Source organism: Oncorhynchus mykiss, chromosome 14, assembly GCF_013265735.2.
Source record: "Oncorhynchus mykiss isolate Arlee chromosome 14, USDA_OmykA_1.1, whole genome shotgun sequence".
Lineage (NCBI taxonomy): Eukaryota > Metazoa > Chordata > Actinopteri > Salmoniformes > Salmonidae > Oncorhynchus > Oncorhynchus mykiss.
In genome coordinates this window covers 18339129-18354918 of record NC_048578.1, presented here as the reverse complement: position 1 = coordinate 18354918, position 15790 = coordinate 18339129, and the positions used below count along the sequence as shown (strand labels likewise).

Here is a 15790-nt window from a genome sequence, read left to right as displayed (position 1 = left end):
CTTGGAGTGAAAGAGGACAATCTGAAGATTGGGGTATGTCGGTTCCCAATGTGACAGGGAATAACTGAGGTGGTGAGATGGAAAATCCTAGAAAACAGCCATCAGTCTTCAGCTTGATATGAAAGTCAATGTCTACTGATGCCGAAACCCGGTAGAACACACAGCTATATTCCACATGAACAAACATTGTTGGCAAATCTCAGGAGACAAAAGAAGAGTAAAATGTCCTAAAATAGCAGACCCTATTACTTATCTACAGTGGGAGCTAGTCCTCTCACAGTAGCATTCATTTACTAATATCGCTGTATGTCAATTCCATATTACCACCCACCTAGATTTATGAACCAGCCTTATAATAAATTAAATACTCGTAAATAGTGCGTCGATCATCATTTAGAAGTGTGTGCCTCGGGAGGTTGCAACACCTTCGGATTTGAGTCGGACATCCTTTCCACTGAGTTACACAATGTTCGACAGTCCAGTGGGAACGCTGAACCATTAAAAACGTCAAATGTTCTCGAAATACAGAGCACAAGTCAGAACCCCTCTGTGTGTGTCATCCATAAATGTGGGGTGAGCAAAAAAAGAAAGGGGTGTGGGTGGTTAATATTTCAACAGGGCTATTCTTGGATCAATGCTTTCAAGGCTCCTTCTGAAGAACCGATTTCATGATTAATTCAGAGGCAAAACAGTCTGCCATGTTTGCCAGGCAGTGACAGAGGATGCAGCTCTATTCTTCTCTCTGGGAGGAGAGTTGATGGGGCACTCCAGCTGACATGGCTCGTGGATGAGAGGACTCCGACGAACAAGGGGCATCATCACCAAGAGCGTTACCCTGGTAGACATCCATCTTTGAATAGATCTTACACATACAGTCTGACAGAGGGGGCAGCATTCGGAATTTTGGATGAAAAGCATGCCCAAATTAAACGGCCTGCTACTCGGGCCCAGAAGATATGAGATGCATATAGATTTGGTAGATTTGGATAGAAAACACTCTAAAGTTTCCAAAACTGTTAAAATAGTGTCTGAGTATAACAGAACTCAGGTGAAAACCTGAGAAAAATCCATTCAGGAAGTAGTTTCTTTTGGTTTTGTAGTTTCCTATTCATTGCCATTACCATATCCATTGACTTAGGACTCAAATTGCAATTCCTATGCCTTCCACTAGATGTCAACAGTCTTTATAAATTGTTTCTGGCTTGTCTTCTGATAAATGAGGGAGTAAGACCAGTCTGAATGAGTGGACTCTGCCGTGTCACTCTATGCTCAAGCCCTTATAACAGATAACTCAAACATGCAGCACCCGGCCTCACCCTACTAGAATCCGCTGTTTGCTGATGATCTGGTGCTTCTGCCACCAACCAAGGAGGGCCTACAGCAGCACCTAGATCCTCTGCACAGATTCTGTCAGACCTGGGCCCTGACACTAAATCTCAGTAAGACCAAAATAATGGTGTTCCAAAAAAGGTCCAGTCACCAGGACCACAAATACAAATTCCATCTAGACACTGTTGACCTAGAGCACACAAAAAAACTATACATACCTTGGCCTAAACATCAGCGCCACAGGTAACTTCCACAAAACTGTGAACGATCTGAGAGACAAGGCAAGAAGGGCATTCTATGCCATCAAAAGGAACATAAATTTCAACATACTAATTAGGATTTGGCTAAAAATACTTGAATCATTCATAGAGCCCATTGCCCTTTATGATTGTGAGGCCTGGGGTCCGCTCACCAACCAAGACTTCACAAAATGGGACAAACACCAAATTGAGACTGCACGCAGAATTCTGCAAAAATATCCTCCGTGTACAAAGTAGAACACCAAATAATGCATGCAGAGCAGAATTAGGCCGATACCCACTAATGATCAAAATCCAGAAAAGAGCCATTACATTCTATAACCACCTAAAAGGAAGTGATTCCCAAACCTTCCAGAACAAAGCCATCAGCTACAGAGAGATGAACCTGGAGAAGAGTCCCCTAAGCAAGCTGGTCCTGTGGCTCTTTTCACAAACAGACCCCACAGAGCCCCAGGACAGCAACACAATTAGACCCATCCAAAGTATGAGAAAACAAAAGGATGGTTACTTGACACATTGGAAAGAATTAACAAAAAAATAGAGCAAACTAGAATGCTATTTGGCCCTAAACAGAGAGTACACAGTGGCAGAATACCTGACCACTGTGACTGACCCAAACTTAAGGAAAGCTTTGACTATGTACAGACTCGGTGAGCATAGCCTTGCTATTGAGAAAGGCCGTAGGCAGACCTGGTTCTCAAGAGAAGACAGGCAGTGTGCTCACTGCCCACAAAAGGAGGTGGAAATTGAGCTGCACTTCCTAACCTCCTGCCCAATGTATGACCATATTAGAGAGACATATTTCCCTCATTACACAGATCCACAAAGAATTCGAAAACAAATCCAATTTTGATAAACTCCCATATCTACTGGGTGAAATTCCACAGTGAAGAACAAACACCATTGTGTGTGTGTGTGTGTGTGTGTGTGTATATATATATATATATATATATATACACACACACACACAGTGCCTTGCGAAAGTATTCGGCCCCCTTGAACTTTGCGACCTTTTGCCACATTTCAGGCTTCAAACATAAAGATATAAAACTGTATTTTTTTGTGAAGAATCAACAACAAGTGGGACACAATCATGAAGTGGAACGACATTTATTGGATATTTCAAACTTTTCAAAAACTGAAAAATTGGGCGTGCAAAATTATTCAGCCCCCTTAAGTTAATACTTTGTAGCGCCACCTTTTGCTGCGATTACAGCTGTAAGTCGCTTGGGGTATGTCTCTATCAGTTTTGCACATCGCGAGACTGACATTTTTTCCCATTCCTCCTTGCAAAACAGCTCGAGCTCAGTGAGGTTTGGATGGAGAGCATTTGTGAACAGCAGTTTTCAGTTCTTTCCACAGATTCTCGATTGGATTCAGGTCTGGACTTTGACTTGGCCATTCTAACACCTGGATATGTTTATTTTTGAACCATTCCATTGTAGATTTTGCTTTATGTTTTGGATCATTGTCTTGTTGGAAGACAAATCTCCGTCCCAGTCTCAGGTCTTTTGCAGACTCCATCTGTTTTTTTTCCAGAATGGTCCTGTATTTGGCTCCATCCATCTTCCCATCAATTTTAACCATCTTCCATGTCCCTGCTGAGGAAAAGCAGGCCCAAACCATGATGCTGCCACCACCATGTTTGACAGTGGGGATGGTGTGTTCAGCTGTGTTGCTTTTACGCCAAACATAACGTTTTGCATTGTTGCCAAAAAGTTCAATTTTGGTTTCATCTGACCAGAGCACCTTCTTCCACATGTTTGGTGTGTCTCCCAGGTGGCTTGTGGCAAACTTTAAACAACACTTTTTATGGATATCTTTAAGAAATGGCTTTCTTCTTGCCACTCTTCCATAAAGGCCAGATTTGTGCAATATACGACTGATTGTTGTCCAATGGACAGAGTCTCCCACCTCAGCTGTAGATCTCTGCAGTTCATCCAGAGTGATCATGGGCCTCTTGGCTGCATCTCTGATCAGTCTTCTCCTTGTATGAGCTGAAAGTTTAGAGGGACGGCCAGGTCTTGGTAGATTTGCAGTGGTCTGATACTCCTTCCATTTCAATATTATCGCTTGCACAGTGCTCCTTGGGATGTTTAAAGCTTGGGAAATCTTTTTGTATCCAAATCCGGCTTTAAACTTCTTCACAAAAGTATCTCGGACCTGCCTGGTGTGTTCCTTGTTCTTCATGATGCTCTCTGCGCTTTTAACGGACCTCTGAGACTATCACAGTGCAGGTGCATTTATACGGAGACTTGATTACACACAGGTGGATTGTATTTATCATCATTAGTCATTTAGGTCAACATTGGATCATTCAGAGATCCTCACTGAACTTCTGGAGAGAGTTTGCTGCACTGAAAGTAAAGGGGCTGAATAATTTTGCACGCCCAATTTTTCAGTTTTTGATTTGTTAAAAAAGTTTGAAATATCCAATAAATGTCGTTCCACTTCATGATTGTGTCCCACTTGTTGTTGATTCTTCACAAAAAAAATACAGTTTTATATCTTTATGTTTGAAGCCTGAAATGTGGCAAAAGGTCGCAAAGTTCAAGGGGGCCGAATACTTTCGCAAGGCAATGTATATAAATACTCTGACATTTGTAATGTCTTTATTGTTTTGAAACTTCTGTATGTGTAATGTTTACTGTTAATTTTTATTGTTTATTTCACTTTTGTATATTATCTACCTCACTTGCCAATAAAGACCATTGAATTGAGAGAGCGACAGAGCGAGAGACAGAGCAAGAGACACACAGAGAGAGAGACAGAGAGACAGAGAGAGAGAGAGAGACACAGAGAGAGAGACACAGAGAGAGAGAGAGAGAGAGAGTAGATGAGTGATTTAATGGAGCCGCTACAGCAGACCTGTTAATGAGGACCTAGCAGATGGCCCTAAGACTGGATCAGGGCCTGGGCACAGTAGAGCATGTTCACAACCTGTCCCCACCCCTCCACATGTACATACGCCTGCGCGCACACAATATTTACTCTACACAGATTGTGCGTGTGCACACACAAACAGCAACAGACTGACATCGACTAATGCACACACACACACAAATGCACTCGCAGATACACAGACAGCAGGTTACGACGTCGGGGGCCAATGGGGTGCCTGCGTGTGGTAAGAGGATTAGGTGTGATTGGCTATGGGGCCTGACTTCAGTCACGAGATGGGCGGGGGGACTGTTCTGTTATATTGGTATTCAAAGGGGGTTGAGGGGGGATGTTGGTGGGACGTTGTTGGGAGGTTATGGGCCTATAAGGTTATGGGTTTCTCCATGGGCACACAGAGTGTGTTTGGGGGGGGGGGGGGGGGGGGGGGTAGTTGGGAGTAAGTTACGTTGTGGGGAAAGGGGACTGTGCTTACCTGATATATGTCTGACAGGCTGCTGCTTCCAGAGTCGCTGGTGACACTACATCCTGAGTGGCTGGAAGACACGTGGGTCACCTGTGGGTGCAAGCCGTCGGCCAGGTGGAGTCGGCTGAAGTCTGCGGGGAGCTGCACACACACGCCACACACACACACAGACAGATGGTCAGTTTCACCTGTCTCAACCCACTCACACCACCCACGCATGGCTGTCAGGCATTTAAAAAGGCACTTGGCTACACGGTGGGTGAAACACTTGTCGAGCCCAGACCAAAACATTGTCTATATTAGATATTAGCGTTACGTAGATGTTTGCATGGCATGTGAAGGCCTTTCGCCTCTGTGTAGGGCACAGGTGGAGTAAGGGGAACCAGTTCCAAGTGAAAATGTACAAATGATGTGACAGTGGGTGAGTTGAGTTCCCTGAGGGATTCTAGATGTCATTTATTTCAAATCTTCTGCAGTTCATTTGATGTCCCTCTACATTCATTTCATTTCAATTAAAAAGGCCTTAACACATCTCATTCTCCTGTGGTTTACTTACATAGCCGTCTGAATAGAACATACGTGAACACATTTTAATGAAGCCAGGCGCTTTGAACGCTGAACTACTTCCAAATAATGAATAATCAAACTAGCAGCTGTTAATTACATTTCCCACTTTCATGGCATCCATGGATAACATTTAGAGAGTTTAACACAGTCTAGGTTTTAGTCCGAAAACAAGAGGTATTTATTTAACATGAAAATAATAATTTATTTTAAAAACGTAGCTCAACATTTTAAGCCCCTCCGTAATAGCACCAATTACCCAACGCTTGTAAGTGCATACAACCAAGATCAATTCAATTTGAAAGCGCGGGCAGTTGGTTGGCAAACCTTGCCGTTCTGTTTCCTGTTCATATTTACTGAGCTCCTCATGTGTATGGAAAGTAGCCCTAGGCCAAGCAGCCGGGAGGGTTGGGTAGCCCTAGGCCAAGCAGCCGGGAGGGTTGGGTAGCCCTAGGCCAAGCAGCCGGGGCAGTTGGTTAGCCCTAGGCCAAGCAGCCGGGAGGGTTGGGTAGCCCTAGGCCAAGCAGCCGGGGCAGTTGGTTAGCCCTAGGCCAAGCAGCCAGGGCAGTTGGGTAGCCCTAGGCCAAACAGCCGGGGCAGTTGGGTAGCCCTAGGCCAAACAGCCGGGGCAGTTGGGTAGCCCTAGGCCAAACAGCCGGGGCAGTTGGGTTGCCCTACGCCAAGCAGCAGGGGTAGTCGGGTGCTGGGTCTTGCGTGCTGATGTAACTGACTCGGGTTCAAACCCGGGTATCGAGTATTTCACAAGATTGTGTTATCCCGTTGAGCTAAAAACCTTGTTAAGACTTCAGTACCAATGGCAACAAGCACGTATAATTACCAGACTCCAAGATACACTGTGGTGTTAAGTCACACAGACTCATTCCTAGATATATGAAGATGACTGCGCCACATACAACCACCACAAGTCCCAGGGCAGAATTAGCATTAAAAAGGTAGAATCTGCAGTTGCTACATCCACTTTTGGACGTATAAATTAATGATTTGCGCCCATTGATTTTTTAAAGAATATAATGTATAAATGCCTTGAACTTAGTTCAACTGTCACACTCCATGAGAACCCCAAAATAGAAGTTTATATCTACATTGGAGTAAAACAAACAAACATTGTATTGCCTCAACCTGGTTAAAACTATAATTTAGATTTTATGGAATGCCAACCTTGCATCCATAGCTCTGTCTATACATTTGAGTGGTTACGTTTCTCAAGGCCCATCTCTCAGCTTTTTACCAGAACAGAGCTGGGGTGGACACTTTGTTTCAAGTGCGGATCTAGCTTTAAAGCTAATGGTGCAAAATGGTGTGAAATCTCAAGATGTCCAACTAGTCTAGCAAAAGAAGAACAATGGCAAGTGCTATTCGCAATCTGGAGCATGAATCCACAAGCACATCTATCCAAACTCACCCAAGCCTATGTTAGGAGTGGAAAGACCATTAGGTTAAATGTAACAAAGGAAGACATAGGCTACTCCAAGAGGCATAGTTGAATATGAATATTTGAGTGTTTTAATGTATCTATTTAAAGGAGACGGTTGCTCCTTAAAGCCGACCCCCTGGCCGTGACACACCTTTTTTTTGACATGGGGTCATGCATTCATATTTTAATCTTCACACCTAAAAGCCCAGCGCATGTGATACAAATAATGTTGCTCTTTATTTAGCCATCTTACATACAAAACCTTATTTGCTCATCACAAATGGTGAATAACTCAACACAAGTTAATAAGAAGGATGTGCTTGAAATGATGCACATAACTCTGCATTGTTGGGTTGTATTGGAGAGAGTCTCAGTCTTCCCCCACACAGTCTGTGCCTGTGTTTAGTTTTCATGCTAGTGAGGGCCGAGAATTCACTCTCACATAGGTACAAGTTTGCAAAGGGTATCAGTGTCTTAACATTGAGATTTTCCAAGGCATGAAACTCTGAGCGCAGCCCAAACCAGAAATCTTGCACAGGCTTCTGATTAAATCAAACTTTCATAGAACAAGAGCAATTTCAATGAGTCTCTCTTGTTCAGATATCGGTAAGTGGACTGGAGGCAGGGCAGGAAAGGGATAATAAATAGGGTTGTTTGTGTCGTCCGTTTCGGGAAAGTACCTGCGTAATTGTGCACCCAACTCACTTAGGTGCTTCGCTATATCACATTTGACATCGTCCGTAAGCTTGAGTTCATTTGCACACCAAAAAAAATATCATTCAGTGATGGAAAGACCTGTGTGTTGTCCTTGTTAAAACCTCTTAAACCTCTTAAGGATCAGATCCTTTTTTTCAATTTCCGCCTAAAATGACAAACCCAAATCTAACTGTCTGTAGCTCAGGACCTGAAGGATACGCATATTCCTGATACAACTCGAAAGGAAGCACTTTGAAGTTTGTGGAAATGTGAAAGGAATGTAGGAGAATATAACACATTAGATCTGGTAAAAGATAATACAAAGGAAATAAACATGCATTTATGTATTTGTTTGTACCATCATCTTTGAAATGCCAGAGAAAAGCCACAATGTATTATTCTGGCTCAGGCGCAATTTCGATTTTGGCCACTAGATCAGGGCGTCGCAGCCAGAAAGAAAATGTGAGAAGCAGAAACGAACTGGAGAATAGTATTGCATCACCACCAAGTACATGTGAGCAGGTAAACAGTCATGAAACATTAAAAGTATCATCCAACATTAAGTTTCCCCCCAAATGAATGTTTGAATTTAAATAAGCACTATGTTGCTGATGGATGATGAGGAAACACCTTCGATAAGAAATATTCTTGGGGTCTCACATGGTTCACAAATGGAATAGATTGGATGTAGAATACATTTGGAGGTTAATTTGATACTAAATCAGTTTGGCTCGACATGTCCCTTGATTCGAGTTTATAGTAAAACTCAGACTCCATGTGGAGGGGTAGAGAGAGACTGATGAGGGGTAGAGAGAGGCTGAGGGGGGGTAGAGAGAGGCTGAGGAGGGGGGGTAGAGAGAGGCTGAGGAGGGGGGGTAGAGAGAGGCTGAGGAGGGGGGGTAGAGAGAGGCTGAGGAGGGGGGGTAGAGAGAGGCTGAGGAGGGGGGGTAGAGAGAGGCTGAGGAGGAGGGGTAGAGAGAGGCTGAGGAGGAGGGGTAGAGAGAGGCTGAGGAGGAGGGGTAGAGAGAGGCTGAGGAGGAGGGGTAGAGAGAGGCTGAGGAGGAGGGGTAGAGAGAGGCTGAGGAGGAGGGGTAGAGAGAGGCTGAGGAGGAGGGGTAGAGAGGCTGAGGAGGAGGGGTAGAGAGAGGCTGAGGAGGAGGGGTAGAGAGAGGCTGAGGAGGAGGGGTAGAGAGAGGCTGAGGAGGAGGGGTAGAGAGAGGCTGAGGAGGAGGGGTAGAGAGAGGCTGAGGAGGAGGGGTAGAGAGGCTGAGGAGGAGGGGTAGAGAGGCTGAGGAGGAGGGGTAGAGAGAGGCTGAGGAGGGGTAGAGAGAGGAGGAGGGGTAGAGAGAGGAGGAGGAGGGGTAGAGAGAGGAGGAGGAGGAGGGGTAGAGAGAGGAGGAGGAGGAGGGGTAGAGAGAGGAGGAGGAGGAGTAGAGAGGCTGAGGAGGAGGAGGAGTAGAGAGGCTGAGGAGGAGGAGGAGTAGAGAGAGGCTGAGGAGGAGGAGGAGTAGAGAGAGGCTGAGGAGGAGTATAGAGAGGCTGAGGAGGGGTAGAGAGAGGAGGAGGAAGATGGGTAGAGAGAGGAGGAGGAGGAAGGGTAGAGAGAGGCTGAGGAGGAGGGGTAGAGAGAGGCTGAGGAGGAGGGGTAGAGAGAGGCTGAGGAGGAGAGGGTAGAGAGGCTGAGGAGGAGAGGGTAGAGAGAGGCTGAGGAGGAGGGGTAGAGAGGAGGAGGGGTAGAGAGAGGAGGAGGGGTAGAGAGAGGAGGAGGGGTAGAGAGAGGCTGAGGAGGAGGGGTAGAGAGAGGCTGAGGAGGAGGGGTAGAGAGAGGAGGAGGAGGAGGAGTAGAGAGAGGAGGAGGGGTAGAGAGAGGCTGAGGAGGAGGGGTAGAGAGAGGCTGAGGAGGAGGGGTAGAGAGAGGCTGAGGAGGAGGGGTAGAGAGGCTGAGGAGGAGGGGTAGAGAGGCTGAGGAGGAGGGGTAGAGAGAGGCTGAGGAGGAGGGGTAGAGAGAGGCTGAGGAGGAGGGGTAGAGAGAGGCTGAGGAGGAGGGGTAGAGAGAGGCTGAGGAGGAGGGGTAGAGAGAGGCTGAGGAGGAGGGGTAGAGAGAGGCTGAGGAGGAGGGGTAGAGAGAGGCTGAGGAGGAGGGGTAGAGAGAGGCTGAGGAGGAGGGGTAGAGAGAGGCTGAGGAGGAGGGGTAGAGAGAGGCTGAGGAGGAGGGGTAGAGAGAGGCTGAGGAGGAGGGGTAGAGAGAGGCTGAGGAGGAGGGGTAGAGAGAGGCTGAGGAGGAGGGGTAGAGAGAGGCTGAGGAGGAGGGGTAGAGAGAGGCTGAGGAGGAGGGGTAGAGAGAGGCTGAGGAGGAGGGGTAGAGAGAGGCTGAGGAGGAGGGGTAGAGAGAGGCTGAGGAGGAGGGGTAGAGAGAGGCTGAGGAGGAGGGGTAGAGAGAGGCTGAGGAGGAGGGGTAGAGAGAGGCTGAGGAGGAGGGGTAGAGAGAGGCTGAGGAGGAGGGGTAGAGAGAGGCTGAGGAGGAGGGGTAGAGAGAGGCTGAGGAGGAGGGGTAGAGAGAGGCTGAGGAGGAGGGGTAGAGAGAGGCTGAGGAGGAGGGGTAGAGAGGCTGAGGAGGGGTAGAGAGAGGCTGAGGAGGAGGGGTAGAGAGAGGCTGAGGAGGAGGGGTAGAGAGAGGCTGAGGAGGAGGGGTAGAGAGGCTGAGGAGGGGGGGTAGAGAGAGGCTGAGGAGGGGGGGTAGAGAGAGGCTGAGGAGGGGGGGTAGAGAGAGGCTGAGGAGGAGGGGTAGAGAGAGGCTGAGGAGGAGGGGTAGAGAGAGGCTGAGGAGGAGGGGTAGAGAGAGGCTGAGGAGGAGGGGTAGAGAGAGGCTGAGGAGGAGGGGTAGAGAGGCGGAGGAGGAGGGGTAGAGAGAGGAGGAGGGGTAGAGAGAGGAGGGGGGGGTAGAGAGAGGAGGGGGGGTAGAGAGAGGAGGGGGGTAGAGAGAGGCTGAGGAGGGGGGGTAGAGAGAGGCTGAGGAGGGGGGGTAGAGAGAGGCTGAGGAGGGGGGGTAGAGAGAGGCTGAGGAGGGGGGGTAGAGAGAGGCTGGGGGGGGTAGAGAGAGGCTGAGGAGGGGGGGTAGAGAGAGGCTGAGGGGGGGTAGAGAGAGGCTGAGGAGGGGGGGTAGAGAGAGGCTGAGGAGGGGGGGTAGAGAGAGGCTGAGGAGGGGGGTAGAGAGAGGCTGAGGAGGGGGGTAGAGAGAGGCTGAGGAGGAGGGGTAGAGAGAGGCTGAGGAGGAGGGGTAGAGAGAGGCTGAGGAGGAGGGGTAGAGAGAGGCTGAGGAGGAGGGGTAGAGAGAGTCTGAGGAGGAGGGGTAGAGAGAGGCTGAGGAGGAGGGGTAGAGAGAGGCTGAGGAGGAAGGATAGATAGAGGCTGAGGAGGAGGGGTAGAGAGAGGCTGAGGAGGAGGGGTAGAGAGGCTGAGGAGGAGGGGTAGAGAGAGGCTGAGGAAGGGTAGAGAGAGGAGGAGGAGGGGTAGAGAGAAGAGGGGGGGTAGAGAGAGGAGGAGGAGGGGTAGAGAGAGGAGGAGGAGGAGGGGTAGAGAGAGGAGGAGGAGGAGGGGTAGAGAGAGGAGGAGGAGTAGGGGTAGAGAGAGGAGGAGGAGGAGGGGTAGAGAGGCTGAGGAGGAGGGGTAGAGAGGCTGAGGAGGAGGAGTAGAGAGGCTGAGGAGGAGGAGGAGTAGAGAGGCTGAGGAGGAGGAGGAGTAGAGAGAGGCTGAGGAGGAGGAGTAGAGAGAGGCTGAGGAGGAGGAGTAGAGAGAGGCTGAGGAGGGGTAGAGAGAGGAGGAGGAAGATGGGTAGAGAGAGGAGGAGGAGGAAGGGTAGAGAGAGGCTGAGGAGGAGGGGTAGAGAGAGGCTGAGGAGGAGAGGGTAGAGAGGATGAGGAGGAGAGGGTAGAGAGAGGCTGAGGAGGAGAGGGTAGAGAGAGGCTGAGGAGGAGAGGGTAGAGAGAGGCTGAGGAGGAGAGGGTAGAGAGGAGGAGGGGTAGAGAGAGGAGGAGGGGTAGAGAGAGGAGGGATAGAGAGAGGAGGGGTAGAGAGAGGAGGGGTAGAGAGAGGAGGGGTAGAGAGAGGAGGGGTAGAGAGAGGAGGGGTAGAGAGAGGAGGGGTAGAGAGAGGAGGGGTAGAGAGAGGAGGGGTAGAGAGAGGAGGGGTAGAGAGAGGAGGGGTAGAGAGAGGCTGAGGAGGAGGGGTAGAGAGAGGCTAGTTAGTGTAGCACTTCGAAACAGTGACGTTATTCAACAGACTGAAAGCCAAACCAACAGCCTAAATTGGTCTTGTCAATCAAAGCAGAGGCTGTGGTGTGCATGTGTGCATACACGCAAGTGTGTGTGTGTGTGTGTGTGTGGCCCACACCCCCAATACATTCACACCCAAAATACCATTGTGAATGGGATGTCATTACAGTGTATCAAAGATGGCCGTCTCATTTCATTAACTGGCTCAGTGCACAGAACCAAATGATTCACCAGGTGGGCTAGAGCCAGAGCCAGGCCACAAGCCCCTCATCTGGTTACAACCCCTCTGAACCCCCTTCAGCAGAGTAGAGACGCACCATTAGTGGACCCTGAATGGTGTTACAATGATGAAGATCTTATACAATTGCAGTCTGCAATGAACAAACTGAATGACATTCCCTGGCACTGTGTATTTAGTGGAAATATCGTTTTACATGACAGGACACTGAATTGATACACATTAACTACAACTGCAGTCTGTATTGGACATCACTGATATTTAATGGCACTATAGAACATGGGGCAGTGTTATTGTATTTTCATTTCATGAAGACAAAAATCAATGCTGCCGATAAACCGGGGCACAACGTTATTGTCCTATTTGAAATCAACGCTACCTACAGACTAGCCTGAGATGGACTGCATTTGAATGTGTGGTGGAGCAGATTGCCGATTCCACCCTGATGTGGAACTTGCATGGTGGATAGACAGAAGAAAGAAGCGATTAGGGCCGGGATGATCACAGTACCGCGAAACCCGTTAGTATCGTGGCAAGGGCACAAACCACAAACTAAAGTGGATTTAACTTCTTTAGGAAAACTGCCCAAATGTTGGAAACAAACATCATTATGTTGTCATCCACAATACTGTACATACAGCAGGTTTTTATTAAGTACCAAAGAGTGAGCTGCTTCGTGCTTTCATTTTAGCCATGGAATATATACGGCGATACTGGTATCACGGCCCAAGCAGCGATGGGAGCTTCATCAATATTGGAGTGTGTGTTACCAGACGTTGGGAGTAGTACACACATGGTCAATAGCCACGTGTCAATAGCAATATCCTGGGTGGTCCTCCTCCTCTCCTCCAACCCCCCACTGCTGTCCCTTCTATGCCTTCTCAACCCCACTCGCTCTCCTTCTCTCCTAATTGAGGTCATGGTCTATCCATCCAGCAGTCAGTCATTCAAGGCAGCACACAACTCATTCCAGGAGCATGGGGGTTAAATGGCCTTCTGTTCATTGGCCAGTTCGGAGAAAATGGATGCTAACAAAAAAAAAACATCCGCAAACAACAACAAAAAAAAGCATCCAAAAACACACAATTCACCTATATGTAGGCCCCGTGTGACCCTCCCTTCTGATCTAGATATTCTGGGAACAAATCTAAATAATGAAATCAGCTTTCCGGGGCAGAGCCCGAAATATTTACAATCAGATGGTCATGAGGGGATTAAAGCAGGAGCATCACCTAACACTAGAGCCACAACACTGCAATCATTTGTGCCTTCCACGGTGAGCAGATGTGGAGCTCGCTCCTCAAATGATACTGTAGACCTAATGACCTAGATAGCCGCACTGGCGGCTGCCCCGTGGATGTGGACGGAAGTGCTGGGCTGGCCGCGACTCAACCCAATTATACAGTACAGGGTGGACCGTGAAACGAGGTCTGGGACTGTCGGACTTGGGTGAACTAGCTGGGGAGGCTATTCCTTCAACCTGGAGACTGTATAGAGGCTGAACCAAGGTAGATAAGGTAGAAAGATTGTGATGTTGGAGGACCACATACGGCGGGCGCTATTCCCAGAGTTCCCCCTGGCCAAAGACCTTGGCGGTGGGGGGCTTCTCGCTTTCATGAGCTGGGCGGGTCAAGAGACGAAAGCCGTTTGCGCTAGGTGTCCGATTAAAACAGGACGGATATTCTCTCTGCCGAGGCTTACCTCACCCTACCTTGTGATACTACTCTACTCCACACAGCCGGAGCCCATTGACTGACACACAACATGGCTGGCATGGCACGGAGATATGAGAGAGAGATAGAAACAGTCTTACCAACCAACACACAAGACACCTATTATAATGTAACTTGCTGACAATCACCTACTACTCATATTGCAATCCAAAATCTATAAAACCTGGGGCTTTTAAATGGATAGGAATTATAAACAAAAATATAAATAGCACCACTCAAGATTTCCAAAGATTTTACTGAGTTACAGCTCATATGATAAAATCAGTTGATTTAAATAAATTCATGAGGCCCTAATCTATGGATTTCACGACTGGGAATACAGATATGCATCTGTTGGTCACAGTTACCTTAAACGAAAAGGGCCTCACAATGTGTCTAAGGATCTTGTTACTGTATTTCTGTGCATTCAAATTTCCATCGATAAAATGCAATTGTGTTCATTGTCTATAGCTTATGCCTGCCCATACCATAACCCCACCACCAACATGGGGCACTCTGTTCACAACGTTGACATCAGCAAACCGCACACCCACATGAAGCCATGTACTGCCAAATTCTCTAAAATGATGTTGAGGCGGTTTATGTTATTCTCTGGCAACAGCTGTGGTGGACATTCCTGCAGTCAGCATGCCAATTCCACGCTCCCTCAAAACTTGAGACATCGGTGGCATTGTGTTGTGTGACAAAAATGTTCCCAGTACAAGGGGCAACTGTAATGATCATGCTGTTTAATCAGGTTCTTGATATGCCACACCTGTCAGGTGAATGGATTATTTTGGCAAAGGAGAAATGCTCACTAACAGGGACGTAAACAAATTTGTGCACAAAATGTGAGAGAAATAAGCTTTTCGTGCATATGGAACATTTTTGGGATATTTTATTTCAGCTCATAAAACATGGGACCAACACTTCACATGTGTTTATCTAATTGTTCATTGTATATTACAGAGAGACCGGTAGCGAGAGAGACCGGTAGCGAGAGAGACCGGTAGCGAGAGAGACCGTGACAGAGGGAGAGAGAGAGAGACAGAAAGAGAGAAGCAAATAGATGCACTAACTCATAATAGCCATGCTACTATGACAACCACCTACTCTCACTAAATAGACATGCAATTTCCACATATTAGTCATGGACATGATGTCACTGCTCCAGAAAGATGATACTCTTATGTTTGTAGTCTCCCACTGTTTCGCTAATTAATATGTGCATTATATTAATATTACAAACTAGCCTACTTCTTGCTGCTGAGGAGGAGATAAGGGGAGGGGGAGAGAGGAGAGAGAGAGAGAAAGAGGAGAGAGAGAGTGAGAGAGAAAGAGGAGGGACAGTGAGAGAGGGGTAGAGAGAGACCGGTAGAGAGCGAGAGAGACAGCAGTAGAGAGACAGAGAAACAGAAAGAGAGAAGCAAATAGATGCACTAACTCATAATAGCCATGCTACTATGACAACCACCTACTCTCACTAAATAGACATGCAATTTCCACATATTAGTCATGGACATGATGTCACTGCTCCAGAAAGATGATACTCTTATGTTTGTAGTCTCCCACTGTTTCACTAATTAATATGTGCATTATATTAATATTACAAACTAGCCTACTTCTTGCTTGCTGAGGAGATGGAGGGAGGTGAGAGAAAGAAAGAGGGTAGCGAGGAAGAAAGAGGGTAGAGAGAGAGAAGGTTAAATCTGCTTGCCTGATTGATGTAACTTACCCTCCCCAATCCGTCCATCTCTGTGATGTACAGCTAGGCAGGAGGCCTCAGAGGGTTGATTGATGCCAGCGGTTGCTGACAGCTGATCAATTCACCTACAGCTCAAGTGCAGATCGCTCAGTAGCCTACAAATGTCTCCCTGATCGCTGTCTCGAGTTTGGCTGTCACTACTAGCACCATGGACAG

The 15790-nt window shown here is 47.7% G+C and overlaps 1 protein-coding gene across 16 annotated transcripts in view; it reads right to left on the bottom strand.

Moving 5' to 3' along the window:
* LOC110488939 (Rap guanine nucleotide exchange factor (GEF) 2) overlaps positions 1–15790 on the bottom strand; it is a 152963-nt gene that overhangs the window by 45297 nt on the left and 91876 nt on the right. For 15 of the 16 annotated variants that reach the window (XM_036943076.1, XM_036943075.1, XM_036943060.1 and 12 more), the window contains one exon: positions 4963–5094. The exons of the other annotated variant lie outside the window; for it this stretch is intronic. In XM_036943076.1, the coding sequence (XP_036798971.1) occupies positions 4963–5094 (132 nt within the window). The remainder of the gene's footprint in view (positions 1–4962; positions 5095–15790) is intronic. 16 annotated transcript variants of the gene reach the window in all.